Genomic DNA, 17,432 nt, shown 5'->3' with positions numbered 1-17,432 from the left:
ACAATACATAACAGGATATCAAAGAATAGAGGAGAGTGGCAGTAAGTTCTCCTCCAATAGTTGTAATCGGAGAATATTACTAAAAGTATGTGATATATCTGCCAACATATCATATTATATTAGAGTAGTGGAATGTTTAACAATCTTAGAGCTAGCGCACACCCACATGACTCATAAACTACGAAACCGAAGAAGTTTCCAATTTACTAGCAACACGCGTATGCATTAGCACATGCAGTGGAATTCCTGCCAAACTGCCACTTCAGAAACGTCGTTGTGAAGTCAAGCAGCCGGAATGGAGTAGCGCAATAGATATAGTGTCAACTACACAAACCAAAGAACCAGCTAAAGGCGAGAAGTGTTCGCCGCTTGTTCACTATCTTTCGGCTGTACAAAGACTAAGAACGAGTTGACCGTCCGTCCGCATAAGCATCAAACCCATTACTTACTCCCACATCTCGCAAGGACTAAACGTATTTCAGGAAACTCGCATTTTACGCTTTTGAGTGTATTTACGCAATCGTTGCTGGTGTGAGCGGTTTGAGCTTTGATGTTGTGCACCAAGCCCGAATATCCTGTATGTCCCGTATGTCCCGTAGTCGTTTTCGTTTTCGTTGTCTTGTCGTTATCTTTGTCTATGTCGTCGTTTGAAAGACGCGTTTGTCAATTTCGAATAGCGAATGGATTAGCAATGATCCCAATGAGTGAATAATGCAGCAAAGATATTTAATTTCACGTCTTTTACTTTTAAGTGCACTACACCATAGACACAGCATCAGCTCCCCAAACGCTCGAAACCATCTTCGATCGCTACCGAACCACGATGCGACATAGAGCGACGTCTAGGAAGCAGCGAAGCAGCAGATGGACGGACGACGAACGAGTAAATATTGAAATTGAACATTGTTTGTTGTTTGCGTGTGTGCCTGAGTCTTTCTTTTCATTTCACCCACCGTTGAACCCCAGAAGAATGTCGGCACATCTAAAAGACACTTAAATGTTGCCAGCATCTGACAAAGACACAAAATGAGTTTTCTAAGCAGTTTTCATTTAAAAGATATTGCGAACATTTGACATCCACCCACATTCGTCGGCATTCATTATGCTCCCTAACTCACCGCCTCTTGCCAACGTCTCGATTGACGTTTGACGCTTTCATGCTCGGCCGCGTTCGCAGTGCACTTCTAGTTGGAGGGACGAGCGGATGGGTTATCCGTGGATTGAGCTGATGCGTACAATCACAGACAGTCCCTCTCATTTTGACACTTCGTATTCGCGGCCAATTTTATAGCGGTTAAGTGTATTTTAAGCATTGTTTAAATAGCCAATAAAATGACAGCGACACAAATACAACCCTACATCGTGATCGTAGCTGGTGAGAGGAAGACGTTTTTGTTGAATTGAATTCAAATGATGCGAATGGATTTAAGTTGACTATGACCTTTGAATGCGCAGTAAATGTGAATAAGACGCTACAATTCTTAGTGACTCAATTAAGCTGAAGTTTATTACGTCGTGAGTCGTTATGTTGGTACGAGCGCCAAATGAGTTGATTGGTCACAACATTGTAGTGTATCAAGTAGTATTCAAATATATTGTTTTCTTATCCTTATTTCTACAAAGGATTTATATAGGTATCAAATAAAGCATTGACCATCTTTAAGAAATTTTAAGACAAAACGAATTAGAACTTGATCTTAAAGTTAATAGGGGTAGTTTGGGTGGCTACTGCTCAGTAGGCTGTGGATTGGGAGAAACTGTATGACTGGAACTTCTATATTTAATAGTATTTTATTTTTATTTCTCTTACTTGAAAACCTTCAAACGTATGGAGGTAGTTCATTATAATGTCTTTGCTACGCGATTACTATTTGTTAGGCACAGGCTAGGTCGGATATTTAATGATCGACAGGTTACTAGATGAACTATATTCATAAAGAGTGAGTATCCTATATTTTTGCCGTCCACAAACGCAGTCTAATAATATTTCCTCTTTATGAAAAAGAGTGCCATATGCAGAACATTCAGTATACTTTCGGAGTTTGTCTTCATCATGACACAGAGATATATTGAATAATTTATTATTAATATATCTCTTTCACTAATTTATTACTCCACATGTTCTTAAATTTCATTACAATTACTTTAGTTACTAGTTCCGTTCAAATTTTCACCAAACCGCCTTATGGGTGGCCCGATAAAATAGGCAATAAACACACCTTTAAAACATAATTGAGGTGGTCAAAGGTACTCAATGAAAAACTGGAAATGATAAGTGACCACAATATTAAATGATGGCAAACACCTAAACACAAAGCCAGAAAGTGGAGTGATTGAGAAATCAGACTATACACTCAACTAAACATTTAATATCAATAGCTTTTTATTTAAAAAAAATAATAATGCGTACGTATATGTAAGTGTGACAGCAGTTTATCCCTTTCATATTTTACACATTCATGGCAATTTATTTCCATTTTCCCCTCGCTTTGAAGTGAAATCGCATTTTAATAGAACTACAAATGGGAGAACACGCCTTCGCGCACCTTTGTATGTGTGCTAGTGAGTGTTGTGTGTGTGTGCTTACATGCAATTCAGAGGCTTTTCACAAGAAATCGTTGCCTGAATAGAGTCATTCATACAGTTGGCATACAAAGTGAAAAGGCAGAAATAAACATTAAAGCGTTAGACAAGTCGGGGATAAAAATCATGAAGCAAGCTGCAGCACCCCTCATGCGCTGCTAAAACGTGCGTAAAAATGCGGCATATTTTTCCCGAATATTTTTTTATATACTCGTACGCTTACCGCTTGCTCTACAACCTCTACAACAAATAGAGCCACTACAACTATACTTGTACAAATAATAAATTGCAAAGTGTTTTCACCCCCTGAGATGAAGCGGTAATTTCGCGCTTGCTATGCGAGTGCGTCAATTTTCCCGTTATTCTTTTTATATAGTCCCGTTGCCAGAAATTCGTTTTCAAGTACAAAGCAATGAATTTTGATTGCGCGATGATGAAGGTGTCTCATTCAGCGAGTGTGGAATAAAAAAGTATTTTATTACTATTTTTTCAATTCTTTATTTTTCTTCTTTCGTTTTTTTTCGAAACGAATCGAAGAAGTACGCATTTTGTTTTTGCGCTATAACCAGCACAAGATCAAAGCCACAAAGGCCCTGTAGCAGAAGCGAAATTATGTACATTAGTTACTAGAGTTCGACAGTGTCAGGGGTTGCTAACGGTCCCTTGGTACACAAAACAAAGTACACAATTTCATTAGGAAAAAATAGAAAAATAACAAAAAGGGGAAAAGTGCTGAAAATTTCTTTGAAAATTGATACAATACTAAATTGCGTTTTAATACCCAACATACGAGCAAACATATTTCATATAACTGTATTTTTTCTATTTTTCACCACTTATTTCTTCCATTCCTCAATTCGCCAAATGCTTACGCAGGCTTGGAGGCGGACTTGTTCTATGTGCATGAGGGCGCCATCAACACATACGCCATGCATTTCACGGTTCCGGTGCCAGCAGATGTACATGATTTAGAGTTTTCATGGCAGAGTTTGACCACGTATCCGGTAAGTAAAAGAGCCATCATTCTGACTCACACCCTGTACATATTGCTACCAAACTCTGTGTGCGCGTAAGAGACGCAAGCCTGAATTTGACCCCACAGAGTTTGACAGAGCACCTCCACCCACACCACTTGTGTAGCACTCAAAATCTAATTTGCACTCCATTAACCTTCTTGCCAACAATACACTGATGAACAACAACAACACTACCCCAACAACCAACAACGAAATTATACTACCTGGCCGCACTGACTGCCCTCAGCTGCCCTACACCATTACCATCGACTATGAGCACGAGCAGAGCGCTTTGGCCGCGCCCACCCTCAGCATACCCGACAAAGGCTATGTGCCGCAGCAGATTGAGACATTTCTGGTGCATCTGCCGTGCACGGGGAACGGTAATAAGGAGGTGCCGCTTGTCGTCAATATGCTTGTGAGCGGCCCGCCGCGCACTAATGACACCAAATTGCATTTTAAACGGAATAAAATCTGTCTCAAAGGTAAGTCGCAACCAGTCCAACGTCTCTAATCCAGTTACCTACGTTCATCCGCTGCTCAGCGCATTTATTGCCTGTAGCGTCATTGCATTTTTACTCGCGCATTTGCAATTTTTCTCCTCTCATACCTTTCCCTTTTCTGGCTTCACTTAGGTTTATTTCCCGTTCCGAATCAATCAGCGGCACCCGCTCAGGCGCCGTCACCGGGTCACGCGTTGCTGGGTGCCGCCGCTTGTGCGCTCGGCTTGGTGCTGGTCGTCGGCTTGATTGCGTCAGCCATGTATGTGCGCGCACGCAAGCAAATACGCCAGGACTCGTTGCAGTAAGTATCGGGGTATGGAAGGGGGAACGCCGTGTGCGTATTTGATAAGCGCGCAAATGCATTTTTCATATGAAATTAAACGCATATTTTTTTATTTTCCGTTTTCCTTCCGCTTTGTTGTTGTAGTACCAGCTTTACTACTGCCGCTTATGGCAGCCATCAAAACGTTTTCATACGCCTAGATCCGTTGGGGCGTCCGCCCAGCGCGAACAGTGGTTCCTATGCGACTATCGCTAGCCTGAATAAGTACCCATCGGAGTCGAAGAAGTCTTGCAACATTTTTGACAGTAAGTACAATGCCTCTTGAATCACTAAGCTAAGCCGCACCCGATTCCAACTCGGCAGTTAAATGCGACGTTTAGAGCTATTTTCCTACAGCGCCATCTTTAGAGTTCTGAAGTTTTTCTCACTTATCTTGAGAAACCTTCAATTTGGAATTATAGTATCTGTGTTAGTTTCAGAAAACTTAGCAAGTTTCTTCAGAGATTCTCAGCGAATCGAGCAACACTCTTTCATTGCATTCTCCATTGCGCCAAAATGTAGGCAACATATTTGAACATTTGTGTGAAAAAACTAGAATTGCAAATTTAGGTATGAAAAACGCCACATATTTCAGCACGAATGTGTCACAGTTTCACTCACAAGAACTTGGCACCCTTCCAAGTGTAATAAATACTTAACTTTAAAATATCGATTACTCGCGCTCGCCGCATATCACGTATGAAATTGGGTCGTTTGCCATGTGCCAGCAAATCATAAATGCACATAACTAAGACGTAAAGAACATACTCAGATATTTTGCTTTTTTGCCACTCTTTGCAGGATTTCGCAGCTCGACGCCGACACCCTCACCCTACGCGACCGCGCTACTGCCCGTAGGCGGCGATCAGATCGGAGATACAATTTACTCCAAACCAGAGTCGATCTGTCCCTCGAGAATATCCTATTACGCGTCGTCGCAGCTAACACAGGTATGTGCTTAGAAACTAGAATAACCATATCAATAAGAACACACGATGCATCATTTTCCATAACAATAACAATAACAACATCGGAGTATCTGTGTTGACGGCGTAAAATCTTAGTTTTAATTTGAAATGTGTTTTTTTTTACTACCCAAACTCATGTTGTTATGTGCTTATGCGCCCCAGCAACCCCACAGCCAATTTATTTCAGCTAGTCTGTAACGTCGAAGGAGTGCGGCGACGTCTTCGGTAATTTCTTATTAGCGGCAAATCCTTCGAAACGCACTCCAAGCACGCAAAAACGCTTTACAGCTTTGAGCGAATTTTGTCGTTCTATGTCAGCAACACGTGTTCACATGATGACAACAAGTACAACAAAAGCAACAACAACAGCAGCCGACAATAAAAACAACAATTATTTGGCAGTGACGAATTCGAAGAACATCATTACTTTATCATTTTTTATTTCGCTTATTTGCTATGCAACACATTTGCAACAACAACAATGACAACAACATTCAATCATAACACGACAACCGCAAGCAATTGAACTTTCATGTGAATCCCAAATGAAATGCGTTCAAAAATGCAAAGTTAGCAGTTACCATCTCCCTTACATCCGGGTCCCCCTTAAATGGCATGAAATTGTAAAACCAAACTCAAGCGACATCATCTTTTGAGATAAAAAATTAAATTTGTGTATGCCGTCACTTTGATAAGCAGCCGAGCATTGTGGCACTTATGTGTAGAGGGTGTGTGAACTGTAAAAGGCATTAATAAATATGAACATTATCTTTGGCACATGCCAACCCCCATCCACCACAGTCGTTACGGCGCTTTAAAGCGAACTGGTAGCAACGTAACAAGGCGCCAAGTGCACAGTGGGACAAAAAGCAGGATTATGAAAATATGTTTAACGAAAAAATAGAATGTGGTTTAGTGAAGATATACTTTCATTCGAAGATCGCTGTAATTCTAATCCGACTTATAAAATCAATTTAAATAAAATTTCTTTTATTTAAATTATTCATTTTAATTTTCAATTTTTAAATTTACAATGAAATGGTGGTTGAATGTAAGGTGACAAAGAATAAGTAAAAGCTACATTTTTTGATTTCTTTTTCATAAAATGAGAAACAAACTTCGCAGAATGAGATGGTTGAAAATAAAAACTATCAAAATATTTTTTCCATCCAAATATTGATTAACTTGATCAAAACAAATGATGCATTTTTCTTTCTTTACCTACTCTAACTATTCGATATGAAATAATTAAAGGCGTGGAGCTTCTGGAAGCTCGAAAAAGCTCGTATAAGCGCTTTGATGCGCACATATTTAGCAACAGTTATAAAGGAAAAATTTTAATATATTCTAAGAAGTGTTATTTTCGTTTAGCATTTCATCCACTTCGTCCCACTGTACACCCACCATTGGAAAAACACACCCAAGGGAAACGTACAAATGTTAAACAGATGAAAAGCTTCTTTCACTACTGCCGCCGTATTACCTTTTCAACTTGATCAGCTGTTGGATGCCAGCTAAAAGGAGGACAACTAAACCGGCACTCATTTACATATCTGTACGCCTGTGGGACAGCCGGTGGAGGATGTGCTGGTGTTTGCGCCAGACTTCATGCGCCACCCACAAAAGGGGTGAACGGCGAGTGAATTATCGTGTGCCGGTTTGTACCGGTCGCATTTAGATAAGCCAGAGCGCAACACGGCAGCAAAAGGAAAAGCGAAAACGAAAAGCAAGAGCCGGCGTGGCAAGCAATGACGCTGACAGTAGCGGTGCCCAACCGCAAACAAGTACAGCGTGCCGATGCCAGCAACAGCAACATCGTGCCGCACTGGGAGCTGGCCTATTTAAGTGCAGGGACTAGTTCTAACTAAGGGCTTTGACGGGTGCTTACGGTTACCAAAATGGATTGCAGCAGAACGGGAAATGTCATTGCAGCTGCTGAAGCAAAGCAAGCATATACTGCAATTTGGGTTGTTGTTATTATTGTTACTGTTTTTTATATTTATTTTCCAGTTATATGCATGATGCAACTGTCACTGTCATTTTTGTGTTTTGTTTTTGGCCATAACGGTCGTTGGCAAACGTCATGACAAACTATGAGACGATTATATTTTTAATTTACATTGCAATGTGCCACAAAGCAGCCAACAACACAGCGACATACTTTGTAACCAATCAAGGAACACGACACAAACACACACATTCACTCAGTAATGTCTAAAGCATTTCCGTTAGATAGAATTACATGCACACCCACTTGTCTTTTGCCACAAACGACACATAAATGTTGTGGCAAGCATAAAGAGACGACGTTCTATTTGGGGCAAGCCAGCTAAGTGTCGTCGTGCAACATGTCGCTCTTGCCGTTGCTTTTGTTGCTGCGGTTAAGTTCACTGTTGATGTTGCTGCAAGTGAAAGTTGTTGCCGCAGCTGATAAGTCCCACAACAGGCAGTGAAACCCTTTCGTGACTCGTCCCTCCAAAAAAACCAACCACATACACAGACAGACATGGCAACACATGCAGCCCACATATTGCTCTCAACTATTGGAGCATAAACAAAAGTAGCTACAATTATGCGACACAAACACACCTATTGCATGGTTGGGTTGGAGTGAATTGCAGGCTGCATGTGATGTCCTTCGTGTTGCACGTACACAAAAACGAAACAAAACGCAGCATTTACAGATATTGCGATCGAGCATGCTGCAGCTGCCTGCTGCCGTTGCTGATGTTGCAACTTCTGTGTGGCACATACAAAGCATACAAAGTGGCTAAGATAATCGCTGAAATTTGTGTGTGGAAATTAGTTGGAATTGTGGATAACAGCACAGCAGCGTACATTGTGTGTGTTGCAAGGCTAAAAACGTAAATGAAATAGCTTAAAAACACACAAACAACAACACCAACAAGTGTGCAACACTTCTTGCTTAAGTCGTTTATTATAATAAATTCTGTCGCATGCCTTTGTGGCACAATAAGAATTAACTTTTTCAAAATAATTATTGTTGTTGTATAAGTAATGCATTTCCGTTTCGAGTTTACCGTAAAACTAATTGCTCTGTAGATTATTTAATATTTATGGACACTGGAACATCAATTGCAGTTATTTATGTATGCACACCTGTGCCCCATGTAATTAGCGCTTTAGCATTTGCTCTACCCCGACAACGGTGGAAGTAATTTTGCCAACCTAAATGCCTGCCTCTTCTTTCTTCAATTGAACTTTACCTGAAATCAAGTATAAATTAATAAAGCAGAGTCCATTAAAAGCGTTGTTGTTGGTTTTGTTTTTGCATTGAAAAATGTACATTTACATAATAAATGCGCCGGTGCTTAATTTGCAACAAAGTTTATTAATGTTTTTAGCAGCTCCATTCACCGTTTGATTTGTAACTTAAAGTTATTGACTCTTTCCCTTCAACACTTTGTAAGTCCTTGAATGAAATTTCAAATTTACAAAATTGCGAACCGTTACCAACAAAAATAATAATGGATGTCACACAGTTATGGTCGATAACTCCTAGCGTCACTTGGGGATCGTGGACTGACTCCATAATCATTTAAACTGTATCATCTTTGTCGCACAGTCGAAGGAATTAGGCCAAATACTTCGCCACTTAATCTTTTCATTCAGAGGAGATCTCATCTCTCCCATTTATTTACATATGTATATATATTTATAACAATAGTCTCTCTATACAATATTTATAATTTCAATTAAAAATCACAAATATAACTCTGTGCTGCTTATAAAGCTCAATATTTCGATCAGATGAATACATCCATATCCCTGCATTAATATTCGTAAGTAAAACTGACCTGCAGAGAAGAAAGGAGGAAAGAGAGAAAGTACAGATTTAAAAATGCATATTTCAATAATTTATATGTTCATTATTATGTATTAGGGGAGACATCACATCATTATCACCACAATAAATAACAACTATCGCATTTAAACACCCTGTGCATTAGCAAATTTACTTGAATTTTAATCGGCTTATTTCGGTGATTTAGAGAAAATGTGCAACAATACTCAGCATGTTGCTATTAAAATCGTTTTCAATTAGTGCAAACTCATTTCCATATTTCAACTATTTAACTGTGCGTCAGTGTGAGTGAGTGTGATTATCGCTTATCGCACGTCCAACATACACAGCGACTCACACACACAGTGTAATTAACACCGAGAGCAGTCTGCACATCCAGGCAATCAGACACATTTAAAAATCAAAGTTCGGCTTAAAATTAAACTTTTTGTTTGCCTTTGCTGCGTTCAATGGCAATCGCAAGCGACAGGCCGAAGGACAGTGGGGCGGTGCAGGGCTGTGTCGCAATGTTTAATTTGACATTTTGGAATTTGTTGCAGCTCATAAACTTACAGGATAATAACATGCCACACGGCTTTAGCTGCAACGGCAGACTAAATGCAGGAGAGCATGAGTGTGTGTTGGTATATATGATTGCAAAGAAGCTGAGGGGCGATGTAGCTGAAGTGGATGAGCGAGTTAATGAATGAGCTAGCCTGCATAACGGCACATAGCGACGTGTTTACTTAATGTTGTTTATATTTGTTTAGACTTCAATTTCAACCCTTGTTATTGTTGTCGAATGCCATGGCGAAAAAAAAAAAATACAACAAATTGTAAAGCCTGGTGGCAAGCCATTTGAATGCTCATCGCTGGTGCTATCTCTTAGCAACAGTAAATTTACAGGCTTCGGATAACAACAATAGCAATAATGGTAACAGCCGCAGCATCAAAGACAGTGTCAACCTGCCGCTGGCAGCTGGTGTATAGCGGTGTTGTCGGTGGTGGTAATGGTTTGCAGAGTGAGTGCGTGCCACAACAACAACGCAAACAACATAAGCTATCAGCAGTGTTATTGGCGACGGAGCATTGCACGTCGCTGCAAATCCGGGGGTTAGCTGCGACCCACTTAATATTGTTTGGCGAGTAAATCGAGCAACGGCGGCACAGTGTTTGGCATTCCGAAGCTGAACAACGCATGCAGACACATCTGTGTTTACAAACAAACATTCGAGCAGTCAGGCAGTCAGTCAGTCAGTCACTCTGGCGTGCGCGCTGGAACACTTGGTATTCAACCGGCCGGAAGGGAATTAAATGAATTTCAGCCGAAACCAGCAGAGAGTGTGTGTGGAGCCATTTCAGTTTGGCTGCGCACTGGAGTGCCTGATTCGAAATTAGTGAAAACAGTAATGTACTACATAATTGTTCTTTTTTGAATGGAACACACTACTGTAATCAGCCTGTCCATCACCCTGTTCGTAATTTTGATTCAAATCCACTCATTGTTGCAACGCGCGTTCGGCACTTGCTTGTTATACTCCCCATTAACCCACATCGTTTATTTTCTATTAAATCAGTCCATAAACGTTGGCAATTGCTTTAATGGCAGTTGGGAGTTTAACGCCGTGCACTGCGAGGCAACCAGCTGACAACGGGGGAAGCGAGGGAACGTCGAAACCATATGGAGCACAATGCGTAACTTAGCATACCCATAAAGCATAGCCGCATGGAGGGAATACCGTTAAATGAGTACAACAATCACATAGCCACATGCCAATGTGTCATTAGAAAGTACTTGTTCCGCTCTCTTTCACCCGCTTCCTTGCTCTGCAACAACTGTACTGTACTGTAAATGTGGACGCTCTAGTGCTCGTGTATTTGCGGCTCATTTAAAGATACCTGATAGTCGGAAAGGAACATACGCTCCAGATTACAAAGAAACAGGCAAATATGTACTTAACTGTAAGAACAATAGCAACAACAGCAACAAAAGCAAAAACAACAACATAGCCAACAATCCAAGCAATAATTGCCATACCATTCACATAGAAGAGCTAAATTGGCAGACAGGCATTGTTCGCGCAAATGATATTGATGCAATTTTGGTATATATCAGCAACAATGAAAGAATTGGGTATACCCATAGCAAATCAAAAACAAAAAAACATGGCTTTGTTGCAAGAAAGAAGCATATTGTAGCTGCAGTTGAAGAGAAAATGTGTTGGGCCACCATATACCGGTTGTTTGTTGATCTTTAAAATCGTGTATGTGCTTTGTTTGATTTGACGCTCCATCTGTCGGAACATGACTTTCAGCTTGTTGAAGAACACTTACAAGTGTGTTGCCACAAGTTACATAAGTTCGATATCGCAGACTGTAAACTGTAGTGTTGCCAACCGTTAAAGGTTGAACAGTACAACGCGACTCGTAACATCATCACCTCTATCAGCAAAGTGGTGCCAGGGTCATCCCCATCTTTTCTCTCAATACTTAACTCATACTTTTGATACGTTTTTCTTCGACAAATGCTACCCAAAAAGAAATAAATGAGCCAACAGTTCCAATTCCATAAATATAACAATTTTCATTGTAAGAGAACATTAGTATAGAAGAGAACAAACATGCTAGGTGACCACAAATTGCACCTCAGAGGGTGGCCTACACTTACTGTAAATAAAGTAATGTTGCTAAGTGTGTCATCGTATATGAAAGTATAGTACAATTGAAAATGTGTTACGAATAACTGTAATTCATGCATAAGGCTACATAATCTTTTAAGGATAGCAACACTTTGATGACACAAAATTAATGTGCGTTCTTGGTCGTATCGCAATTACCGTTGTGTATGTATGCCTGTGACATTTATTGCAGCGCCAGATATTCGACCGAAGAAACAGACACGTTGCCATACTAATGGCTTTCATTAACACAACAGCGATAGTTGGGGTTGGAGGTAGTCCGCTTTGAGGCAGAGCTACAACTACAAGTTGCAAATTAATTTTATGAGCCAACGAAACAACATGCTAACAGCAGCCACCCACCTGGCAAAAATGCTGGTAAAAGCAATGACAGTGCGTTAGAACACTTATGGAGGTCCTGTTGCCGCTTCTTCCAACCCATTAAGCGCGCCAAACATGCCCGCACTACTTCAGTTAAATGTCGAAGAAATAACAGGTGCGCTAATTAAAAATGTTGTCGCCTCATTAAAGAAATTTGTAAATCAAGCTGAATGTCGGTGAGACCTCGTCTACGAGTATATGGGGCTTGAGTGGCTACACGCTTTGCGAATCTGTGTAAGAATGTGAATGTAAAGCAGAGCGCATATTCAACATTAAACCAAGCATTAATATAATGAAATAACGGTACACAAGAAAATTCAGTCAATTTCTATACGAAATGAATGTTGGAGCAACATGCGCACCGAGAGCATGTAAAGCACTGAATTGTATTTTTGCTCTCCTCAGCGATGGCTCATATATATAGCAACCACCTCCTCACCAGCGCCAGGCGCGGTTGCTAAGCGACTTACGAGCAAACGAGTGAGTTAATTAAAATTCAAGAAAGTTGAGACATTGGCGCAACGAAGCGCCGCATTAATCATAGGCAGTGGGCGCAGGTGGCGCAGACACAACCTAAAACCCAACGACACACAATCGAACCGAAGCACACGAATGTTGGTGTAAGAGAGAAACCGACAGACAGACAGAGCTTTCCCATCATTCCCAGTGACATTGGCAGCAGCAGCAGCAGCCTGCAGTGATTGTAATTATACTTTAGGATTACTTTTCTATGAAGAATGAAGAATGTGCCCTGCCACATTGATATATTGTTCAATGACGCCGGCTTCCAACTGCAGGCAGCTACCATTTGCCCATTACCAAACACAATGGTTCGACCTCGGTATGTGGCATGGCTATCGTGGATGTATGTTTATACAGCTGCTGACCGAAGCCAAAGTTAACCACAAAATTGACAAATTGTATGCCACACCAAGCGAAAAGCCGACTCTTAGGCTAGGTGTAACAGATTTACCGACTCTCTATTTAACCACCAGCGACTGGCCAGTTTCTTGCCGCTCCGCTTTTAAAGCACTTCTTCTATTGCCATTTTGTCCCATTTGTGTCCATAATCGATTGTAAAACTTCATACATACCAACTTGGTTGAACTGCTCACCAAGTTCGTCCTGGCGCTCACCGTTACGCGTCCACCCATTTCGGCTACAATTCGCAATTGTTCCCATCGATAGTTTATGGCAGCGACCACTACATTGGCATTGGCGTTGGCGATAGTGGTTGCGGCGGATGCTAACCATTGTCCGGCGTGGTCACAACTATTGATTACTTCCTGTCAACCACAGACACAAAAACGGAAGAGCCCATAACGGATGTGATTTCATTTTCAATGCCCTGAAGTACATTCAGTCGAACAGTATTCGTAAGCTGGTCAAATTTGTGAGACACCGTAACGTAGAAGTCATGAATTTTTTCTATTGAATGTAGGGTAAGTGCTAATAACTTACTTTTAGGGAGGCAATTATATAGAAAATTTTATAATAATACTTTTCAGTGGTCTCCTTCCGAACTTCGCACAACCTTTAACCTTTTGAAGATGTAAAATTCTCACTCCATACTTTTGATAGCTAAAGAGTTCAACCAATTTATAACTTAGTATTCTCCCGCTTCGTAAGATCTTGAAAGCTTTTAATTCCTCTTTAATGGTTGTGTATTTCCCGAGAGAAATCTCTTCTCCCATAAGTCTAACTCGTGCCGAAGCCTAACAGAGGCTCCGAAAAGCAAATGCCATCCAGTTTACTGCCTCACATTATGATATTGTGGTGGGAAGAAACCATTATATGACGAACGGCGTAGAGGTTCATATTCAACCAGCAGTTCTCCCAAGTTCAACCAATTTATAACTTAGTCTTCTCCCGCTTCGTAAGATCTTGAAAGCTTTTAATTCCTCTTTAATGGTTGTGTATTTCCCGAGAGAAATCTCTTCTCCCATAAGTCTAACTCGTGCCGAAGCCTAACAGAGGCTCCGAAAAGCAAATACCATCCAGTTTACTGCCTCACATTATGATATTGTGGTGGGAAGAAACCATTATATAATGAACGTCGTAGAGGTTCATATTCAACCAGCAGTTCTAACGAAAGTATATTTTGTAAACAATATTTCCAAGCTTCCATGTGATAATTAAAAATGCAACAATTTCTCTCGCGATCCCACTGTGTCCTACGTACGTAGGTTTTTCTGCGGTTGTCTACGTTGATTGCGAAAGTGTTTGAATAACCTATCAGAGGCATGAAAAACTCTTCCGCTCTGTCAGTTGATGAGAAACACATAAGTAAGTACACGTCAAGCGGCAGCGAGCTGTTGTGGCGATGACCAAATGAGCTTAAAACACTGGATACTGGGAAATCAGCGTCACAGCGCCAACAAGCACAGAGCTCAGCCAACAAAGTGTAGCAGCGACACTGACACTGACTGTCCATTGAAGCACTTTATTCATTCCGTTTCGTGCGTTCCATTCCGTTCGTGCGATGGCAATGTTTGTGGTCTCCTTCGATGAGCGATGCTCATCATTGTTTCGGCTGGTTGGTAATACTGGCGTTGGTCCATTCAAAGCCAACAAATTAATGTTTGTCCGAATATTGACTTTATTGTGGCCGACTATGTTGGTTTAGCAAACTATTAATTTGTTTTGGTTAAAGTTACGGGAGCGTTACATATCTATTACATTATTCCGGATGGGAATTCTGTTTATGTTAGGGGTCAATTTTGATTGAGATAAACGAACTGTAGAAAAAGAACGGACGACTATTTTGAGATAAGAGGGCCGTGAATAATTATGGATGTAGAATAGAAGTTGGATATCCTCAATTTTTTTTAACAGTGCAGATCTCAAGTACCGAGAAATGATACCCAGAAAACGGCAAATTTAAGAAACTTAGCTGAAAGCAAGATAATGTACTATGTACAATGATTTTAAAGTAATTCGGAAAGGAGTTCTGAAATATTTGACAATGTCGAAATAACACGAATCATGTGGAAATGTTACCGTTACAAAGTAAAGTAAAAGCAAGGCAATAGGAAACAAAAGGAGTCCACTTTTGTGTAAAGAATACTAGTACTAACCAAGCAAACCATTTTGTTTTAGAACTATTACATTTCCATTTTATTCATTTCCTGCAGGGTTTCCTGTCAGAACTTCATTATACAATTACATTCGTATGTATATAAATCGTGCATAAAATAGGGTGTTGGATGGTTGATATTGTTGGAGTTTTGGTGGCCATTAAGTGGGCCGCCTAACCGCCACCAAACTGTCAAGCCGCAACCGGCCATCAGACCGCAGTGCCATAGGAGAAAAGCAAACAAACAAATACCAATAAAATTAATAACACACATACATATCTCAATTTGACTGGTGTAATATTGAAATAAAAATAAATATATGTAGATATATATGTATGTATGTGCGGTCAACGACAATATTTCTAATGTCAACATTGGATTGCATAAAAAAAATTGATTAGACTAAAATATGGAAAGTGTGTGGCTGAATTGGTGAGCGATGGAAAGCAAAAAAAACAGAAGAGAATAACATCAACAATTTGGCAAAAGCGGAAAAAGAAATTTTCGATATCAAAAGGCAGAAACCAACCAAAGTAAATACACGCAGAGAGTAGAATGAGCAGAGCAGAGGAATAGCAGCAATGTGAAAACAATAATAAAAGCGAAAAACTAGTAATGAATTAGGTCAACAAACAAATTCAATATTGAACAACAACAACATTAACAATTAGTGTTGTAGTGTTGGATATACACGGATAAGCTAAGCTGGAGGGATTTGTACACTTCTATATGGGGGGCGCTGGAAAATTATTGAGTGCTTCAACTTCATAAAATATTATTGACCATAACTAAGAAGCAGGGGGGCTCAGCAAGTTCACCGTAGCGCAGCAAATGAAATAAATACATATAGACCCGGAAATTTTCTACGAAAACAAAGTAGTGTTGCCACTTATTACCAATAATTGAGGTTCATTAAACTTAAAAAGCTAGCGCGCGGCCCTAACAGCCGCAACATTGATGGAGCGTTAGACTGTTCCATAATGATGATGCTGACTTTGATGATAGTTGAAGGTGTCATTAACGACACCGCTAATAACTGTAAGGCCTACCGCCACTTAACGCCCTCAACAAAATTGAATATACTTTAAAATAAATAAGTGAAGATCAGCGAATTTTATGCTAGGAAAATTAGGGGCTATCGTGCCACACCACGGCAGCCGTGTAAATTTATGTACTAACGTTCAATTAAGACACCATTGTGACGACCAAAAGCATAATCAAGACATCGATAATATTGTAGGCTGCGCTGCCGCCGACAGCCATATCAATGCAATTAAACCTAATTACGGTTAAGACATCTCTTGTATATGCATATATACATACCTACATTTCCTTCACCGGTACGTGTCCTTTGTTCGGCATACTTTACAGACACCTCTCCAATCCCAGACACGTCGTGCCTCTCTTTCTCTCTGCGTATGGAACTTCAAAGGCACGATTTACGGTAATTACTAGTTGGTTGCTAGTTCCAATTGCCGTTGACCCACCTCTGTCGACGTGGAGACGACAATTGCCCCGCAATCCCCCCTAGTCTACATCTATAATTGTACTTGCATTTCACATTCAACATTGACACTTTGACGCTCGTACCGTTACGAAGGCTTTTCAAACATTACAACACAGTCAATACCAATAATCGTCGTACCGATTTGCTGGCAGCGCTACAAAACGCACTGTCAACGCAATAAACTTAATTGAAGTGGTTGGGAGGGCAGCTTGTTGGTAGCCTCATTTTGTTGTTAGCTTGTGGCACGTCTTCAGTAACGTAACATTTCACATTTCCATAAATGACATCTACATATATTCCTTTATATACTTACAACCCAACCATCTTTTTATTTAAATGCTAACATAAAGTTATATTTAATTATCAAAAGTTCATCGAGAAGGAATTAGGGAAATTTATGAAGAAATAAAAGGTTTCTTGTACATTTTTAGCATTCAAAAGTATAACTATGAATATCCGGCCGACTACGTAGTAAAATATTAATATAAAGTCCACTTTAATTCTCAGGATAGAATTCACTTTACTTTCTTCTTTAATTCTCAACAGTTTCTCAACAATAAATTTTCAATACAAAAGTATTCGTCTAAAGATA

The 17,432-nt window shown here is 40.2% G+C and overlaps 1 protein-coding gene across 2 annotated transcripts in view; it reads left to right on the top strand.

Annotated features, from left to right (window-relative positions):
- Window positions 1-17,432, top strand: part of LOC105212196 (tyrosine-protein kinase RYK) — a 74,167-nt gene that overhangs the window by 39,131 nt on the left and 17,604 nt on the right. Inside the window, exons 3-7 of one of the 2 annotated variants that reach the window (XM_054234194.1) lie at window positions 3,460-3,587; window positions 3,886-4,084; window positions 4,235-4,403; window positions 4,530-4,690; window positions 5,226-5,374. In XM_054234194.1, the coding sequence (XP_054090169.1) occupies window positions 3,460-3,587; window positions 3,886-4,084; window positions 4,235-4,403; window positions 4,530-4,690; window positions 5,226-5,374 (806 nt within the window). Of the gene's footprint in view, window positions 1-3,459; window positions 3,588-3,846; window positions 4,085-4,234; window positions 4,404-4,529; window positions 4,691-5,225; window positions 5,375-17,432 lie in introns of both variants that reach the window. The other variant, XM_054234193.1, reaches the window with a different exon arrangement.

Source organism: Zeugodacus cucurbitae, chromosome 6 (assembly GCF_028554725.1).
Source record: "Zeugodacus cucurbitae isolate PBARC_wt_2022May chromosome 6, idZeuCucr1.2, whole genome shotgun sequence".
NCBI lineage: Eukaryota > Metazoa > Arthropoda > Insecta > Diptera > Tephritidae > Zeugodacus > Zeugodacus cucurbitae.
The sequence above is the reverse complement of the archived record's forward strand: the minus strand, read 5'-3'. Positions and strand labels throughout refer to the sequence as shown.